General features: G+C 39.5%; 1 protein-coding gene across 3 annotated transcripts in view; it reads right to left on the reverse strand.

Annotated features, from left to right (window-relative positions):
- The window catches only part of BRWD1 (bromodomain and WD repeat domain containing 1), a 43,402-nt gene extending 30,763 nt beyond the window's left edge, over positions 1-12,639 (reverse strand). For 2 of the 3 annotated variants that reach the window (XM_081859358.1, XM_081859357.1), the window contains exons 1-12: positions 12,347-12,639; positions 12,068-12,126; positions 11,869-11,898; positions 11,604-11,663; positions 8,033-8,183; positions 6,477-6,575; positions 4,962-5,122; positions 3,925-4,146; positions 2,556-2,656; positions 2,149-2,219; positions 1,610-1,710; positions 65-105 (exon numbers count right to left, since the gene is read on the reverse strand). In XM_081859358.1, coding sequence (XP_081715484.1) covers positions 65-105; positions 1,610-1,710; positions 2,149-2,219; positions 2,556-2,656; positions 3,925-4,146; positions 4,962-5,122; positions 6,477-6,575; positions 8,033-8,183; positions 11,604-11,663; positions 11,869-11,898; positions 12,068-12,126; positions 12,347-12,503 — 1,253 coding nt within the window. In that variant the 5' untranslated portion in view covers positions 12,504-12,639. The remainder of the gene's footprint in view (positions 1-64; positions 106-1,609; positions 1,711-2,148; positions 2,220-2,555; positions 2,657-3,924; positions 4,147-4,961; positions 5,123-6,476; positions 6,576-8,032; positions 8,184-11,603; positions 11,664-11,868; positions 11,899-12,067; positions 12,127-12,346) is intronic. The other variant, XM_081859356.1, reaches the window with a different exon arrangement.
- Positions 12,640-18,740: the final 6,101 nt, after the last annotated feature.

Below are 18,740 nucleotides of genomic sequence, written 5' to 3' on the forward strand. Positions count from 1 at the left end.
AGATTTTCTTAGGACTCTCCAGTTTACTGGTTTTTTCCACTCAGCATCTCTCAGTGTAACATACCTGTCATCATTATTAGAAAACTGAATGCTGTCAACTTTGTCCTACAAGAGAGAAAGTTGTGTTACAACAGAACGCAAACAATGCCCATTAAATGCTTAGGTCACTCCACTCCTGTTTTGTGATTAAAGGAATATTAATTCTAAAGATGAAGGACTGTAACTCTCCAGTGTTTTGAATTCACCCCCGAAGGAACACTCCTCCACTGTCTCCCGGGACAGACGGATGCCAACAATTGGGACTGTCCATGTATACGAAAGAATTGGTTATTCTCCAGTTGAATTATGAGTAGGGCCAAGAATTTAAGAGCCCTGTTACATTAGTCCAAATATCCATTAATTGACCCCAGCATCCTGTTTTCCAAAGTGGTCAGCCAGATTTGTCTGGAAACTGCAATCTGGGCACGAGAGTAATTACCACTTTCTGCTCTTGTGCCCCAGTGAACCACACAATGGTAACCTTGCATTAACTGGATTACTGTAATGCTTTCTACATGGGACGGCCTTTGAAAACAACACAAAAGCTGCAGTTGCTGCAGTATATGGGGGCCAGGCTGCTAAGTGGGAAGACATACAGAGGCCTTACAACAGACATTTTAAAATAAATGCACTGGCTACAAATACTTTTCTGGTCTAATATCAAAGTGTTGCTGATGATTTATAAAGACCTAAACAGTGTGGAACTAATGAATTTGGACTGGGTCTCAGTACACTGTTCAGCCTGCATTAACACCTTCCGGGAAGGCTCTCCTTTGCATCTCAACTTTAGGAGTTGTACATTATGTGAGGAGGCCTTCTCTATGGTAGCACTCAAGCTATAAAGCATCTTTCCTGTCTGGGGCTCATGTGGCACCAACTCTAGATTTTTTTCCAGTATCAGGTCAAGACTTCATTCAGGTATTTGCATGCTGTTAAGTTTGCTGTCTAATATTGTGCTCTGTTTATTGTTTTAAGATTAGTGCTGGTTACTTATGGTTGTGTATGTTGTACAATGAATTATGTACCCTCTCTTAGAGTGGAATACTTTATGAATATTTTAACATTATAATGTATATATATTTATAAAACATTTAAGAAACTAAATAATAAATAATCCTTTTTGAAATGGTGCTTCCAGTGGTACACATTACATTCCAAATTTAAATTATGGCTTCCCGATCCTGCCTTGTTTAAAAGCAATTAACCATTGTTTCCTGGTTCAGACACAATGGAAAGCTAAAGTTAAACTTTGGGTTTCTGGCTTTTCTGCCTTTGCATGCAAGGGTGCATGAAGCTTGCATTTCCTGACTTATGAAGCTGAGATTCTGAATGTATAAAAGGTGGCCACTGTGCTATGATCAAGGTTTTAAGTTCACACAAAACCTTTAACAGAACCAATCTGTTAACAGTACAATTTGTCCCACCTCCTAATTATGTCAACTGCAGTAACCTGGATTTTAAGATCAGGTCTCAAGTCTGCATCGGTCAGATTTTAGAACAGCTTCTTTCAATGTAAATATATATATAATTAAAAGAGAAGTTCATTTAAATTTAACACTGAATTACTTACAGCATGGCTCTCTAGCTCTGCAACTTTTTCAGGTGTTTCAGAACCAAAGTAATACATTCTGATAACATGGTCAGTACTTCCAGTTGCTAAGAACATCCCACCTGAAAATTTAAACAGTAGTTTAGAATGCTAACAGGCAGCAAGCTATAAAAATATGGATTGGATCCAAATGGGTTAGTTGCACTTAAGTCCCACTGATTGCAAAAGGACTGAAGTTCAACCAGCTTAATCTGGACCCAACTCATTATTTCTAGAACTAATATAACTACTTATTATAACACTGAAAGTCTATCTCTAGACGATGATTAATGCATAGCCATCAATGCTTAACAACTAAAAAGGTATTCTACTTCAATTAAAACCTTTTTAATTTGTAAAGTGCCATACAGTCTGAATTCTGTATAATATATGAAGGTACGTTACCATCACTATAAGAAGTAATACTTTTAATTTACATGCTTTAGCAAAACTAAAATAAAAATCTTTATGGTTTCTCAACTGAAGACAGAACAACCTGCTTCATTAGCATGTATACTTACCAACACTAAATGAAGAACAAAGCATTTGAACTCCAGGTCTAGGTTTTTCTGTGAATTTTAGTGGCCGGTTACTTTAGAAACAAAAACAGGTTTTAAAAATACATTTTTTAAAAAGTACAACGAATTCCACAAAGATATTCATTTTAGAAAATACAACAATAAAGCCTGTTTCAAATTTCTTCATGCATCTATATGTTGCAGAACAGTTGCAGTATCATTTTTATTTTGCTTACTTCAACAGTATTATTTATTTCATTTCTATACTGCTTTATATTTTCAAGAAAAGGATCTCAATAGACTATTACCTGTTTTGAAGCTCACACTTTATTTTCTATGACACAATATAAAATTTGATCTGACAGAACTAAAATGACTTGCATCAAGAAAACTTAAAGATGGTTACATACTTGAATTTCATAGAAATGGTATCCCATTGCCAGAAGCAAATTGTTCCATCAACACCTGTGGAAGCCATGTAGCGCACTGAGTCTTTGGCCAATGGACTAAACTGTAAGTTAAAACCAATTGAAGGTTACTGTGCATCTTAAAGGAAACAAGATAACAATATGCAGTGACATTCACTGTCCAAAATTTATTTTCAGTTTTTAAGCCAAGTTTCCTTTGCATGCATCTTCTACAAAATATTCAAAAGTATTTTTATTGAACATCAAATGTTAAATTTCACTTAAAGCAAACATGATATAAACTGATAACCTGTCAGACTTTTCTATTACATATATTTACTTGGCATTAATACACATACACCATGCATAATTTATACAATGCTAATGTTATACTATGAGAATGACATAGTATAATGATGTACAATGTGACTGAATAAAGCTGAGCATGAATAAAGGTGAGCAAAATATCAGAAAGCAAAACTAAACAAAAACGAAACCATGATAATACAATACTAGTACAAGAGGAGACAGTGAATACTGTACCTTAGAACTGACTACTTAAGTCTCATAATGGACGCTTTTGTATTATCAGCCACTATAAAGGACTTCTTTACACATCAAACGGTAGTACATGTGTCACTGCTACTGTATACACACAGCTGGGAGTTGTGGAAAAACCAGGTACATGTGCTATAACACCTGGAAAAACACATGCACTGCCACTGTGCCAACAGCTTTTGAGCTGGAAGCTGCATAACTGATGCATAACATATGCATTAGTTTCCTGTCATTTAATCTTCTATGAGGAAACTAATCTAGTACTGAACGCTGCAAAAACTGACAGTCTGCTCATATGCAAACAATTTCACTCAGATTTCCCAAACTTATATTCACTGATGTTTAAAAGTACAGTGGTACTTTGGTTTAAGAACAGCCCTGTTTATGAACTATTCAGTATATAAACTCTACAAAACCGTAAGTTGTGTTCTGTTTAGCGAACTTTACCTCGGTCTACGAATGGAAGCCGAATGGTGGAAGGGCACCGGTAGCGGGAGGCCTCATTAGGGAAAGCGAGCCTCAGTTTAAGTACAGTTTTTGTTTAAGAATGGACTTCTGGAATGGATTAAGTTCGTAAACCGAGGTACCACTGTATAATTTTATTTGAAGATACAAGCAAAACAAAATACAGGTCGTTTACCGAATCTCCAATAATTCACAGTGGGAGAAACAGCTTTTGCCACATTTTACAGAAAACTTATAAATTAGTGTCCAAAGTATAGTAGAAAAAGGCTCAACTTTTAAAAAACATTGGAGCATATATTAGCGCACGTTTCACACAAAACAAGCAACATCCAGCTAGCTAAAAACTTACTTGCAAAGATGTAATTGATCCTGTGTGTCCTTGCAGAACAGCAATTGGAGCACATGTTCTGAGGCACCATACTCTGATAATTTTATCACAACTGCCAGCAGCAATCATTGTGTTTTCATAGTTTACTGCCATATCAGAGATTTCTGCTGAGTGGCCTCTCAGTGTAGCAAGTAACCGGCCATTGTGTGTGGACCAAATCTTAACCAAACAGTCATCTGACCCCTAAAAAGAGAAAAAAATCATTTTAAGCTGAAAGGCACATCAGAGAAGTCTGAAATATGCTTAAAAACAAATAAGCAAGACAAACCAACATAAAGACCCACATACAAAAGCATCAAGAATTCCAAAATTCAGTTGAGATAAATTAGTAGCAATACTGCTGATTATTATCATCTATGAATCAGTCTAGCTAAAACAAAGAACAAGTGAGCAAGAGAGACAGCATTTGTTGTAGTGCTTCTTCTCTATTCATTTATCATTCATGAAGTTTACCATGCTGCTTTACTGGAAAGTAGACAAAAATATTACTGTGTGACAGAACACACTAAAATATGTATTACATTTCTGATTACTGTTTGTGAGTGCTCAGTAACTCAAGAGCAAAACCACTTTTAAAAAGCAGAAGTGTTATCCACCAAAAAAGCAGAAATTTCTCTTTACGTGTGTATAAATAATTATAATATTATTTTTAATTTTGTAAGTTTTTTAATCCAGCCTTCACCATAAGGTCCCAAGGTTAGGGTAAATCTGAAAATTATAAAAACATTACATCTGTAGACCATTCTACACAAAACCACTCTAAACAGAACAGAATATAAATTCAGCAAAAATACACATCTATTTTAGAGAAATAAAATATAAATAATTTCAAGGGACAGACATCAAAAAGCAGTAACCAAAAGAGTAAGTGAACAATTGTCACAGAAGTAGTTGTTTACCTCTCAATGCATGTAAAATACGTTAACAAAGATGGGTGCTTCTGATACAGTTCACTTTTTCCTACAGGGGACAAAATTTCAGAATGCACAGAAACTCACAGTGAATATCCTGTGTCCAGTCCTATCAAATACCACACAGTAAACTGCCGAGAGGTGACCAAGAATTCTTCTGTGCATCTTCATATGCTGATACATGTTGCCTTGGAATATAGAACTGGATCTTGTACATCCGGTCAACTGTTTTGCATAATTTACTTCCACTAGAAGAGAAATAAGTCATTCATTAAGGATTTTTCAAAAAGTCATCATGCCGATGTAAACCTGAATTTAAGGTAATTATGCTGGTTGGAGTACTCTAAAAAAAACTTCAAAACAATAATGTAAGAAACTGCCCTACACCAGGTCAAACTATTTGTCTATCTAGCCCAGTCTACTGACACAGCAACTCTCTGGGATCTCATGGCAGAACCACCTGCCACTTGATCCTTTGAACTGGAGATGCTACCAGGGTTAGGATCTGGAATATATTCTGAGCTATCACAAATATCCTCCTTTCATAGCTTTTCAACTAATAAAAGTTCCTGAATGTTTATCCATCATCTTTCCTTCTTTCTAGGTGGCAAAGGCCACCTGCATGCACGATGCACCTATTTCTTTATGTGCGCTGTGGCATGATTAAAAATAGGCAATAGGCCTTACCACTTTTCTCAGGAATCTCTACTCATGTTTCACTTTCACTTGCAAAGGCATAAACTTTGTGGAGGCATGTATTCCCCCATGATATGGGAGGCGGGAAGCCCTTTGCTGCTACTGCACTGCCATGCACATCAGCTGGGAAGAAGGAGCCTGTTGGAACCACAATAACCAGATGTGCAGCTCTTCCTGCTCCCTAGACAGCCTGGGGCTCGGGGGAACTTTTCCTCAAAGAGCTGTGTGGCTCTTTCTCCCAGGTTCAGCTGAGCCTGCCTTGTCCTCCTCCCCTGTTGAAATTTGGGGGGGGGGGGGAATCCACCAGAACAAAAATGGAATGAAGCTTCAAAATAAGGGGAAATTGAAAGAAAAAGAAAAACAAGAAAAATAAGGGGGAAGTCGCTGAAATTAGGCACTGATTTATGTCAGTGCCAAGCTCAAAAGACAGGAGAATGTGAAATCCTCCAGCAAGCATCTACATCTGACCCTGCCTGCCCAGTCAGAGAGCAGCCATCTCAGTGTTAAAGCTGTCCTCCATGAGCCTCTGGGGAATGTCCACCTCAAATGGCTATGTGGTATTGCAGAAGTATATTATAATATAAACAGCTGGGGAAAGGACAAAATGCTTGCTGTAGGAGTTGTACCCTGTAGGAGTTGCTTCTCCCATTATTTTACTTTTAAGTAAAGTTCAGCATAACTAATACCAGCTATTTTAATATATAAGCATTAGTGTGAACATATAATAATAGTTTGTTCCCATCTTTCATGCTGTGAATTATTTCCTTATTTTACAGTTTCAGTTTCTTACCCCTACTGTGGCAGGGCACAAAAAACAAAACAGCCAGTACAAAACAAAGAAACCAGAAGAAACCAGAAGTGAAAAACTGAGAACATAGTAGGTTAATAAGCGAATTATAAACTTACCAAAACTTGGTGCTTTGTCACAGTTAACAGGAATTTCTGGAGGTCTTCCTCTATGAAGGGTAGCAATGACTGAGCCTTTCCAAATGGGATTTCTGGAATCTGCAAATTGCATTTCAGTTGAACGCAGAGTTACTCAGAAAATTTATTCAAACACTATTTCAAAATTTAAGAGTCTTTAATGCTTTAAAAGTTCACTTTTTAAAAATGGCCTGGTTTAACTAGAAGCATGTTACACCTACCTTTAGTATTTTAAAACTTCAATCAATGGCTCTATCAATAACATATTGAACTAGGGACTCCTGTACTTTTGGGGACACTCTATATCAAGCATTAGTTACAGAACAATGGTTTCAATAGTTTTATGTTTTACAAACCCCAAGCACCAACCCCTGACTGCAGGATACGGTATCCTGATCATTCACTAATTTGAACATTCACTGTGCCCGCTTGGTTAATTTTGCATTTTCCTGTTTTTATGTTCCTTAACTATTTCTCTACTCATTTCTCCAATTATGAATATTTATTCTTGATAGTTCCTCTTCACTTTATGAAAAGAAACAGTTGTGCCTAGTATACTAGGAAGCTCTTCGCCATTAGCTGTCCCTAGAGATGCAACTAACATATACACAAATGGGCTGCTATACGAAGATGTTTTGCATTGTTAGCTACTCTGTGTTCTTAAGTGAGAAGAAAAATGAGGAAAGAGCAGTTGTGTAATACAAGGAGAAACATAAGCAAAGTACAAAGCAGTTTCACTTCACAGGTTCTCAGCCAAGTATTTATAGGTTTCTTTCTCATATCCCCCCCCCAAAAAAAAAACTGTGACAACTACAGCAACTTATGGTGCTGTACTTTCACTTAGGGTGAAGCAGCTTTAAGTTTTCTTTCTACTGATGGTCATGCATTTGGTGATAACATAATTTCAGAAATCTCAGGCTGAGCTACCCCTCTAAGTATGGTTCAACAACATTTGGGATGTACCTCTCTCAGAATGACTAAAGGCTTAGAAAGGTAGCTTACAAAGAGACACTTAGAAAGGTGGTTACAAAGAGACACTTTTGTTGAAACCTGGTCCCCTTTCTTTTCATACGTAAGGGAAGGTAACAATTCTCTCCCTCCACTTGTCTCTGGAGAACCTATATTAACTATTAATGTCTTAAGAATCTGCTTGAAATGACACTAAAAACACAAAGTAATGTTTTTTGTGGAGATGGTATTACATAACTAGACTTGTAATCCCACCCCCATGAAAAAAATGTATACCACCCTTTATTTGAAGATCTCAGATGTCTGTGTTTGAAGCAGATAATTGTATTCTACATAAGGTTTTCTTTTGATCTCCTAGAATAAACCTCTAAACCAAAATATCAGTAACCACTATGTCTGTGAAAGGAGGAGCTCAAAGCTGGATCTGTGCTGACAGCATGTATTAAATGGGTGACAAGTTCATGCATCCTAGTCTTGGAAGTTTCAGTACATACTTGTAGCAATGCAAGGTTCATATATAGTCACTAGAATATATAGTCACCAAGCCACATTAAAAAGTCGAAATATACCTTTTGCAGTTCTCAGTAAGGACTGCTTGCCTGCACCCAATAGAGAGTTCACTCTCGGAATGCTGGGTGGAATCTCTTTATCCAGTATAGGGCCAATCCGCCTGCAAATTTGCAGCAAGTGATCAGGAGCCACATGTTTGTTAGACAAGACCTAACACACAAATAGGATTAAAACAAGTTAATATAACATAATACAAAAATAACAATTATTTACATAAGCTAAACATTTTAGAATTATTAGTTTGTTAATTATGTGAGAAAAAGCAAGAAACAAACTTGACCTCATGTCACTGTTGCTTAAAATCACTTGACAAACTCCTAATAAGTAAAGTAATCCTTAGAGGCCCCCTCCAGGTATACTCACAAACTAGGGAGAAGGGACTGTACACAGGATGTTCTCCCAGTGCTTACTTTAATGTTGTTCTGGAAAAGACCTACGCTTTTAATTGCTAACTAAATCATTTAAATGTTGCTTTTATTCCAATGTTTTGCATTTTATTTCGATTCTAGTTTTTTTGCTACTATTTACTGTAGTTATAAGTTACTTTAGAAACTTTAAAAATTGAATGGCAAACAAGTACATGAACTAGTGTTTTGTATTATACTGCAACTGTAAGTCCAACTTAACTTTGGACTATTAAATCTATGAGCTTTCTCTTTCACTTAAATGTCTAGAAGATCAAACTACGTACAACTTTTTACTCCCCAGTCCTCAGCACTGGTACCTGCTGCAATGAACAGGAATTTTGTTTTGTGATCCATAGTTTATTTTAACTGTGGCTTAAATGAGGTACCAACCAGGCCTGCAGTAACTAAGCCATGCTTTCTCCTTCCACCTTCATTACATCAATTTTAATTTGACTATAACCTCTCCCATTTTTCATCTAGCATGAATCTGATGAAGTTGTAAGTACAAGAACAAGATAAACTAAAACCACACAATTATATAAACAATACATATTATATGCACGTTACTTTTAAACTAGAGCAATGCATTATTCTCTCAAACTATTTAAATGCCCCCCCCCAAAAAAATCCTGATGTTATATCTTGAATCCTGTTCCAAGATGCAATTCTCCAGACCAGTGTTTCCCAACCTTTTTCCTACCATGGTCACCTTCCTACCTTGTTTCCTTCCTGTGGCGCCCCATAGGCAGAGCCAGGGGGGACGGGACAGAGGGCAGCTGCCCCTCAATAAGTAAAAATCAATACAAATCTGAAGTTCTGCCTCCCCCAACCAAGGCTTGCACCCTAAATAAAATCCTGGCTATGCCCATGTCCCGCCCCCCCCATCCTACCGATAGAAAAGCAGTTATTTAAATGTTTTGTTTGTAAACAGAACATGTTTTATTTATAATTTTTATAATTTATACAAAATACAATTACATAGAATGATAGGAACATAATGAAGTATTGTTGAAGCAGAAAAACATGGGTGCTAAAGCATCCATGACAGATGGCTATCCAACCTCTGCTTAGAAACCTCCAAGAAAGGAAAATCCAGAACCTCCCGAGGGAGATCTATCTTCCATGTATTGTAAAAAGTAAACAACACTTATTTTACCCCAGTTATTTAACACAGAGGGGAAATCCTACAAATACTGTCCAAAAGGTGCACAGGGAATTCTGTATATATGGGAGAATTTTAAAAAGCAAGTGGTCCTCACTGACCTGACCGAAAAAGATCTTATCGTTCAGAGGACCCCTGGCTGCCTATAGCCCCACACAAGCTTACCAGGCCCAATGAACTCAGTGCAGCTTTCTTCTGAGTAGACAGTTATTTACTAGATGGAAGTCAGCAGCACAAGACCACCCCGCTTAACTAGGGGCTGAGGTGGATTTCAACCCCTGGTGGGCCACCCCCTTACCTGCTTGTGTTTGGCCAAGCAGATAAATAAAAAATCCTGATTGGCTGGTTATTTAAAAAAAGATTTTTTTTCTTCCACTTCTCACTACCCTCTATGGCTATCCTCATGCTGCTAACCCCCATTTACGCGATTTTCACCTGAGGCCCCCTTGGAATATCCTGGGGCCTCCCAGGGGGTCATATGGGAAACACTGCTCTAGACCATAGGTGCTAACTCCTAGGGGCAGAGGTCTCTTCTCTTCCGCCCCCCAACTGATGGGCACTGCCATTCAAATGATGTGTCTGCACTGTGCCTTGTAACTGATTATGATGGGCAGGGCTTACCTGTGCCCCACCCCCAATATTTTATTCAAGTTGGCATCCCTGCTCTAGATATTCCATTTACTCAACTAAAATTTCTTTGCAGGTATCCATTTAATATTTCTGTAAGTATTTAATGTAGTACAGCAGCAATATACTTTTAGAATTTAAAATCTATGAAAACTTTTTCCATTTCTCTCAACTGATTGAATTATATCTATCATTTCATTTTCAGACCCAAACTCACAGACATGAAAACAGAATTGTTTAAAAACATTTTAAGATAAACAAAGAGTAATGCCAAATTTTTATGCAAGCAAAGTAAAAAAGGGGAGGACACAATGTTTCACAATAATATGTTGCAGTCCTCACTCAGGCTTGGCTGCTCATGCAGCAAAAACTGTTTCCTGTATCAATGTAACATAACAGTTTTGTCCCAGTGTAACCCTCTATGCCATATGTTCACCACCTCTGGAGAACCAGGGAGCTCATCTTATGAACCTCTACTTAGAAATCCTACAAAACTGAAAATGTCATATTACCATCACATTAAAAATTCCAGTGGCATTTTTCTCAACTAAAAGAGGAATGTTTCCTCTTATAATTCACATCTAAGCTTCCAAAAATAAAGAATCACATATGAAACCCAGTGCAAACCTAAGAATACTAAATGAAGGAAAGTCCATTACAATCCATGGTACTTAAAAAATACATTTAGGATTGTGGCGTATAATAATTTTTTAAGCAATTCAAGCTTTTAACAATCTAACATTTGGAGGGAGGAGGGTGAGCTGCTGAAGAACAAAGCAGATGCAAAAGTCTGGCCCTACAGTGCAGCATTTCAAGTCCTGCTCATTTCCCCACTAGCTTCCAAGTCCGCATTGAAGAGCTTGTTATTTGTTGTGAAGAGAATAATAAGCATCCATTAAAAATAGACTGAATCTTCAGAACACTTATTTAAATCCTAATCCAAGCGGTTCAGTGTAAATTTGAAGCCATTAAACAACTCAACCCTCTAGTGGAAGCCAGCTCTTATCTTCCGAGGAAAGCATATTTTGGGGTAACCAACAATAAAATATTGTCAGGTTAAGGTTATTTAGCAAATCTTCTGTAGAAACCAAGAAATAAAGGTTCTTTTTCAGACTGCTTTATCCTAACAAGCCCTGATGACACACACCCCGCCTCCTCTGTAAGATGACAACATCCTCTGTTCCCAGAGTCCCCATTTATGGCTTCTGTTGACTAGCACAATAATAAATACCTTCCATAAAACAACACAGGCTTTTAAAAGCATGAAAAATAGCACGATTAGTTTGAAAAAGCAAATACTGTTGATTCCCCTCCCCCTCAACAATCCAAATCTTGTTTGGGTTTTTTCCTTTTTTAAAACAACAAAAGTCTCACCAAGTCTTCATAACTTCTGCAATGTTCTCTTCCTTCCCAATCCAATCTTTTAGGGAGCAACTAAAATTGAAAGGGGGAAGGAGAGAAAAGCCAGATGAATTGGAGCTAACGGGGCACAAAAGAAAGCTGTTACAAATACTTGCACAGATGGCATAGTTTCCATCTCTAAAAGACATTGGGATTATAAAAAAAAGCGGGGTAAAAGCGAGTGGCATAAAAGGAAATTGGTTTTTTTTAAAAAAAAAAAATGAGTAGTCTCACAGACCTGGTACTGTTCCAGTTCTTGCACTAGCACCTGTAGGGGGAAAAAAAGAAGCTGGTATTTGGCACTGGTGGAGGTTTTCTGTTCGCGTTTGCTTTTTGAAGCGCCGCTTCTGACCAAAGTGAAGGGGGGCGCTATGAAGCCGCCCTTCGCGGGGGTGGGGTGGGGGCAGTGCAGAGGGTGCAGGCGAAGAACAACTCACCTCCGCCGTCCTCCTGCAAGGCCCAGTGCTCAAGAACCGAGCTATGAGGAAGTACAGTTCTGCGAGAAGGAGAAAAAGAGGAGAGATGAAGTCGAAGCCGGGCTTCGTTGGGGGATGGGGAGGGCGGCGGGGGGGGGCGGGTTGGGGGATCCCCCTTAAGTGACTGTAACTCATAACCAGGCTCAGTAAGATGGCGGCGGAGACGGCGAGCGCTCGCCTCGCCCGTCTCTTCCATCCTCTCGCTCTCCTCACCAAGCCGGCGCTCACTCTTCGCATTACCTGATTCAATGAGCGGCAGAGGGCCGCTGCCGGCGCCCAAAGGAGAATTGGAGGCCGGCAAGGGCTCGGCCATATCCGCAGCGGCCGCTGTTGCCAGGAGGAGATTAGGGCTGAGGGCTCTGTCTGGCGCGGCGGCGGCCCAGGCCTGGCTCGACATAATCCTATCAGCGCTTCCCCTCCCCCATGCGCCTTCGCTCTATTTGTATGTATGAGGGAGAGGTCCGGCGGGCGGGAGCGCGCACGTCCGTCGTCTGCGCACCACCCTTCGACGCCGCCACTGCCGCGCTCTACATTAATCTCTGCCCAGCCCCCGCTGCCATTACTGCTGAGGCGCCCCGCGCGCCTCTGACGTAGCTCCGAGGAAAGGCGGGGCGGAGTGGATAGTAATAAGGGGGAAAGGGGGGGGGTAAAATAGTCCCCTTTGAAGCGAACGAAATGGTTGCGTTTAAAAGTTTAAAAAACACACAGAGACCGCAATCTGATGAAACGCCACTCATGTATCGTCGTGTAGTGAAGAGGCTGCTTTACGTGAGGACAGGGTGGTGGTGCTGGTGGTGAAAGGATGTGATGGCTGAGCGCGGAAGGAGATGCGGCCATTTTCGACTCGGCAGTTGGGGATGAGGCTTCGTGGAGAATTAAAGTGGGGAGGGATGGGAGCGAGCGGCGAAGGGCTCCTCCCGCCCCTCGTTGTAGGGAAGTGAGAGCGCTCGCTTGGCTGCCTCCTGCAGCGCCAGCCTATTCATGCTTACTTGGAAGTAAGTCCGTACGTGCCGTGGGGCTTACTTCCAGAGACATGTAGGACGGCGCTGACAGAGGCACCTTCTTCCGGAAAAACAATGCGCCATTTTCATACAGATAATCCCCCGAAGAGGCTGAGGCGAATCTGTCAAGGTTTTCTCCCCTGGTTCGCCCTATGTCTTTTCTGGTCAGGGTCTTTCACAATGGGCGGGCGAAAATCAGTAGGCAGGTTTACGTATGGAGATAAGTCGCCCTTTGTTAAGGAGAGTTTTGTTCATTAATTCCCAGGCAAATGTTTCTAGGTCTGCAATTAAGCGAGGAAGAGGGCGGATCGGTTGCAAAACAAACGCTAATAGTGGACTGGCTGTTCTTTTCCAAGGAGAAAATGTTGGCGCTTCCCTAAATAAAAGGAGCGTTTGGGGAGTGCCTCGGTTTAGTGTGAAGTCCCATTATTTAGACTTTCTCACGTAAACACGCATGGGATTGCAGCCTTATTTGAATCCTTTGTGTGCTGCCTTGTCAAAGCAGATCATTAAAACAAAACCCCACAATAACCGTAACACATTAAAACAAAAACGAATAAAGAACAAATTATTCATTGGAAATGTGTGAAGAAGAGGGGGAAAGGTATGGGATTGACGTTCTGGAATTTAAAAGTTCCATTGGCCCTAGTTCTTTGGGTACAATCCATCATTATTATTAATTGAATTTATATACCGCCCTATACCCGGAGGTCTCAGGGCGGTTCACGGAAAAGATTACTTACTCTTCAAAAGCTTGTACTACATAAAAACAACACAAGTATATTCCTTGATAGGGCTTTTCGGATGGTTCTCTGGAATTATCCCTACTACTAGTATCGTTTTTTAACTCAGCGCAGTCTGATCCTATATATTTCCCCCAAAGTCACACACTATTCAATAAGACTTCCTAGTAATAGTAAGCATGCGTAGCATTACAACCTTAAATAAGGGCCAATGGCAACTTGTGTTATACCGCTGACAGGTCCTATCTCTTGTGGAAGGACATGGTTGTGCTCTTGTTCTGGACTCAGAGTTCCCAGCATCATGTCTGTTGGTACTGTGGCTGCCTCAGATACCAGCACCCCTGCCTGTCTTTTAAAAAAAAGTTCCCGTAATTCAGGTTTTAGAGGGGGGTTGTTGCCTGATTTTTTTACTTGCCTGTGTTATTTGGTAGGGGCATTGTAAGTGTTTTGCCTAGTTGAAGCATGTGGTTTCCCACCCTTTGTTTGGTTTCTTTTAGAATCTTTCTTGAATGTTATCCATATAACCCAAATAATAAAATTGAGACAAAACAAATTCCTTCCAGTAGCACCTTAAAGACCAACTAAGTCAGTTCTTGGTATGAGCTTTCGTGTGCATGCACACTTCTTCAGATACACTGAAACAGAAGTTTCCAGACCCTTCTATATAGTGAGAAGGTGGGGAGGGGTATTACTCAGAAGGGTGGTGGGAATGGGTGATTGGCAGATAGCTGTGATGAGCCTGTTGACGACTCTTAACGACTCTTAACGAATAAAATTGAGCTTCATAAGACAAACACATAAAAAGCAAACCAAGGCTGGCATTAGAAGTTACATTCACAAGAAGAAATGATAAAGCTGGTTATGGAATTAGTATTGCCCATCATGTCACACAAGCAAGTGGGGACCATTTAAGCCTATATCTAACACCATAGAGGATTATTTACTGTAGTTAAGATGTCATAAGTTGCTGCCTAAAAGAGTATCATAAATATCTACTCCCTGCCCAGTGGTAAGAAGTGAAATCAGACAGGGAAAGCCTTCTAAGCAGGAAGCTTACTATGTCACAAAGTATTTTATTTTCACCCTTCCCAGTTCAAATCATGGAATACATAAACATTGCTAGACTATAAATTAAACAGAATCAAGAGAAACCTCAACAACACTACAACTACAATGGGAAGGATATTCAGTTCTCATCCACCACCCAGGCTGGCGCAAAAAGATGCCTGTATACCTGATACCAAAATATAAACAATGAGAAGGCATTCCACGACTTGTTCCAAACCAAAAATTTATCACAATATGTATATAAAAGAATCCAGGCTAAAAAATCTATTATTATCAGTTATTAAGGTGTGAAGATGAGAATGGTAATTAACCTAAATACAACTTGTGGTGCTGGACCAATTAAGATAATTAACTGAGGAAGTTTACAAAGGTTCCACACGCAGTGCAGCTGGCAAGTCATTTGAAAGATTTCCTTGCCATCCAGGGGACGCTTTGGGGAGGTATTTTAATTTACTAATTTGATTTAAACTAATCAGAAAATAGAAACAGGACACTTAATTATTATCATTAAATCTATGATTTGAAGTTGGGTTCATATCCTGGCTTGTTCTGAAGCTGCTTACCATGGTTTCCTGGTTCAGGCAAAATGGAAAACTCGATACTACTTCCTGTTTTGTTGCAAATGAATGTGTAAAAAGGTTGCATAGGTGGAACCTGTTAATATTCTAGTTTTGCATTGGTGTACAAAAGCCCTACACAGCTTGGCACCAGGATACCTAAAAGATCACATCTTATATACCCAACCACACTAGAGGGCCTCATGTAGATACCTTATCAGAAGGTTGGTTCTGTAGGAATTGGGCATTTAGCATAGTGGCACCTACCCCTTGGAACACCCATTACATACCAGGCATATACTTTTCAGTGCCTGTTGAAAACCTCCATCTTTCAAGAAGTCACCTAAGTGATTTTCATCCCAGTTGGTATCTATATTGAATTGGAAAACATTTTGATAAACAAAATTGTTTTATATCTTTTATTGTGGATGTTCATATTGCCTTATTCTTTCTTGTGAAATTGCTTCAATAATTTAGGAGATTCATAAATTAAATAAAATAAGGTAACACACCATGAATAGGCCTGTACAGGCAGGATGACTAATAACAACTTTTGTGGGCTAGTAACTTATAAAAATTTATTTTGCAAGGCAGGCCTAAATTAATAACTGTCCATTGACAGAGAAGGTTGTAGCCTATATGGAGAAACATTATTCAGTACTGCAGCTCTAGAATACACGATCAAGACTTGGTCTTGTATGAGGACTCTAATTTCAGTAAGCTTGTGTGTAGTTTGTAGCTACTGCCATTCACAGTTAAGCTGTATGTTATGTTTCTAGCATTATTGTTGGTTATTTTGACATTTTGTGATATATAGTATGGTTCTAAAAGATAAACAAGCTATTGCATTGTGCTGGAAAGAACATCACCAGCATCTCCGTAACCACAACGCCCCTGTAGCTGCCGAGGTCCTCACAAATCCCACACTACTAGATTCCTGAAAATACTCTGAGACAATGCGCCTGTGGACATAAGACAAATCGAATCAGTCACAAGTTCTTTTGCACTGCCCTTGGTATCTATTTGATCTACCCTAGGTTTATCAGTTGGTTGTTCTAGGCCCTAGGGAGTGGCATTCAGACAAATGTACAGTAGCCTTCCTTACGTTTAATCAGGATGGGGATAACATGGAGATAGTAGCCAGGTTTCTGCAACACACAATGAGGATTCGTGAATGTTGTACATTAACTTAAGTGTAAGATGCAGGTTTTGAGGAGTGATTTTGTTGTACCGAACCCTATTGGAATTGTGTATGTCAATAAAGGTTTAAGAATTTCAGGGTTAAGAATTTCAAAGTGACAAGCAGACTGAGTATAGAAGAGGTCCAGAGGAAGAAAGCCTCTGGTACTGACTTCAGTAGTTTCACAGTATGCTGAGGAAAGTCTTTGACCCTTATTGGCCATAATCAGGGTCACTTCTGCCTTCCTTTTGAACTATGCAAAGTATTCAGGGCAGACTATAAATCGACAGGAAAGAAAAGAATGGTTGGGGGGGGGAGAGCACCTGGAACCTTCAGGAAAGCCTTGCAGGAGGGAGAACCACACCAGTGGAGGCTATTGTCACCTCCATTGCTTGACAATCAACACCCCCCCCCTCAAGTACTCCATCTAGAGCAAAAGTGTATTTCACCTGATGGATCTTCAATCTCCTTGGACTGGTTGACTTTCCATGTTTACATAGGCTTTCCCATGGTGTTCCCCATTTTTTCCAAGACATGATGGTTTCAAATGTGATTCTAGAAGACAAGATTCTGTAAGACTTGGCTTCTAGCCAAGCTGCTTGAAGCTCCTTTCTGCATGTGCTGCTAAAGCTTCCAGAAGGACAGTCCCTGACTACTCATATTCTAATAGCCTACTGTAGTAGAAGCCTCCAGATGGCTCACTGATTGCAAGTGAACTCGTATCTTGCAATAGGTCTTGATGGAAGTTGGTGTCACTCAAGTTGGATGTGTTGTTCTTCCTGTGCCTCAATAAGTTTCTGTGGAAATATTTAACTGCTTGCACCAATTTCTCATGAATTATCAGGGTGTGAGGCTGCTCTATACTAGATACCTTGCCAAACCCACATTTAAAAGAGATATTTTGGCAAGTCTTGGCTTTAAAGGCTTGTTCTTCGATGTGTCACTATCTATGATTGTTAAGATGTGTTGGATCTCTTTACAAGTCCCATCCCCCTATCCAACTAGCAAAAAACTATCTCTATGGTGGACAGAAGACTCACAGTGCTTCTATGTCAGGATATTAAAAACAAGCTTGTATTCATCTGTTCTCCTTACCTACAAGTTTTACAGGGCAAACATTCTCCTTCACATATTATTTCAATAGCAGCTATGCTTTCTGTTCCACTGATCCTGTCTTACTGAAAAAGGAGTTTTCAGTAGAGTATTAAGTGTTCCAAAGTTTGTGCTATTTGTTTGGATTCTGAGAACTTCACATAATGGCAAAACTGTACAGTGCTTACTAAAGCTCTGAGAATCTAGCTCCATCAGGCTTACCACTCCATTAAATGTCACCTGTCAGGCAGCAGCCATTTCATCAAACAGAAGAGATTAGGAAACCAAGAAAACACATCAGCTCAGGGGAGGGACCCATTTTCATTTTTGCTGTTGATATAAGAACTAGTGCCTTAGGTTGCAATCCTAACACCACTTATCTGGGAATAAGTCCCTTTGATTCACTGAATAGGACTTACTTTTAGAAATTCTTAAAATTGTGATGTTTGCTCCCCCCCCCCTTTCATTTCTGTTGATTTAGATTGTAAACCTGAGGGTATAGACTGTCTTATTATTGATCTCGGTAGTTGTTCCAAGTCTTATATGGACTATAAAGGGAGGAGATATAAATAAAGGGGAATATAGGCAAGTTTCTACCATTGAGAAAGTTTTCAAGTTTGTTGTCACGTGAATTTCACTTCTTAGAAGAGCCTGCTGCTAACAAATTTTCAGCAATGCTGTGCTCATGAGTCAAACAAAGATAAGCAAAGGTTAAGGACCACATTTACTTTTGTGGGCTTGATCAATGGAGTTTCTTCATTACTTTATCTTTCCAACTCTCCTTCCATGCAAAAAAAGGCTAGAAACATTGCGTATAATACCTAAGCTGCCATACAACAGATACTGGGGATGGCTATAAAACCATAGACTACTGAAATTTCATTCACTAAAGTGAAAGCTTATGTTATAGGAATACAACTGCACATTTGCTTGTTTTTAAAAATCTATATCCCAGTTACTTTTCAGTCAAGCCGAAGAGAAACACTCATGAAA

This window comes from Podarcis erhardii (genome assembly GCF_964252035.2).
Source record: "Podarcis erhardii genome assembly, chromosome: 4".
NCBI lineage: Eukaryota > Metazoa > Chordata > Lepidosauria > Squamata > Lacertidae > Podarcis > Podarcis erhardii.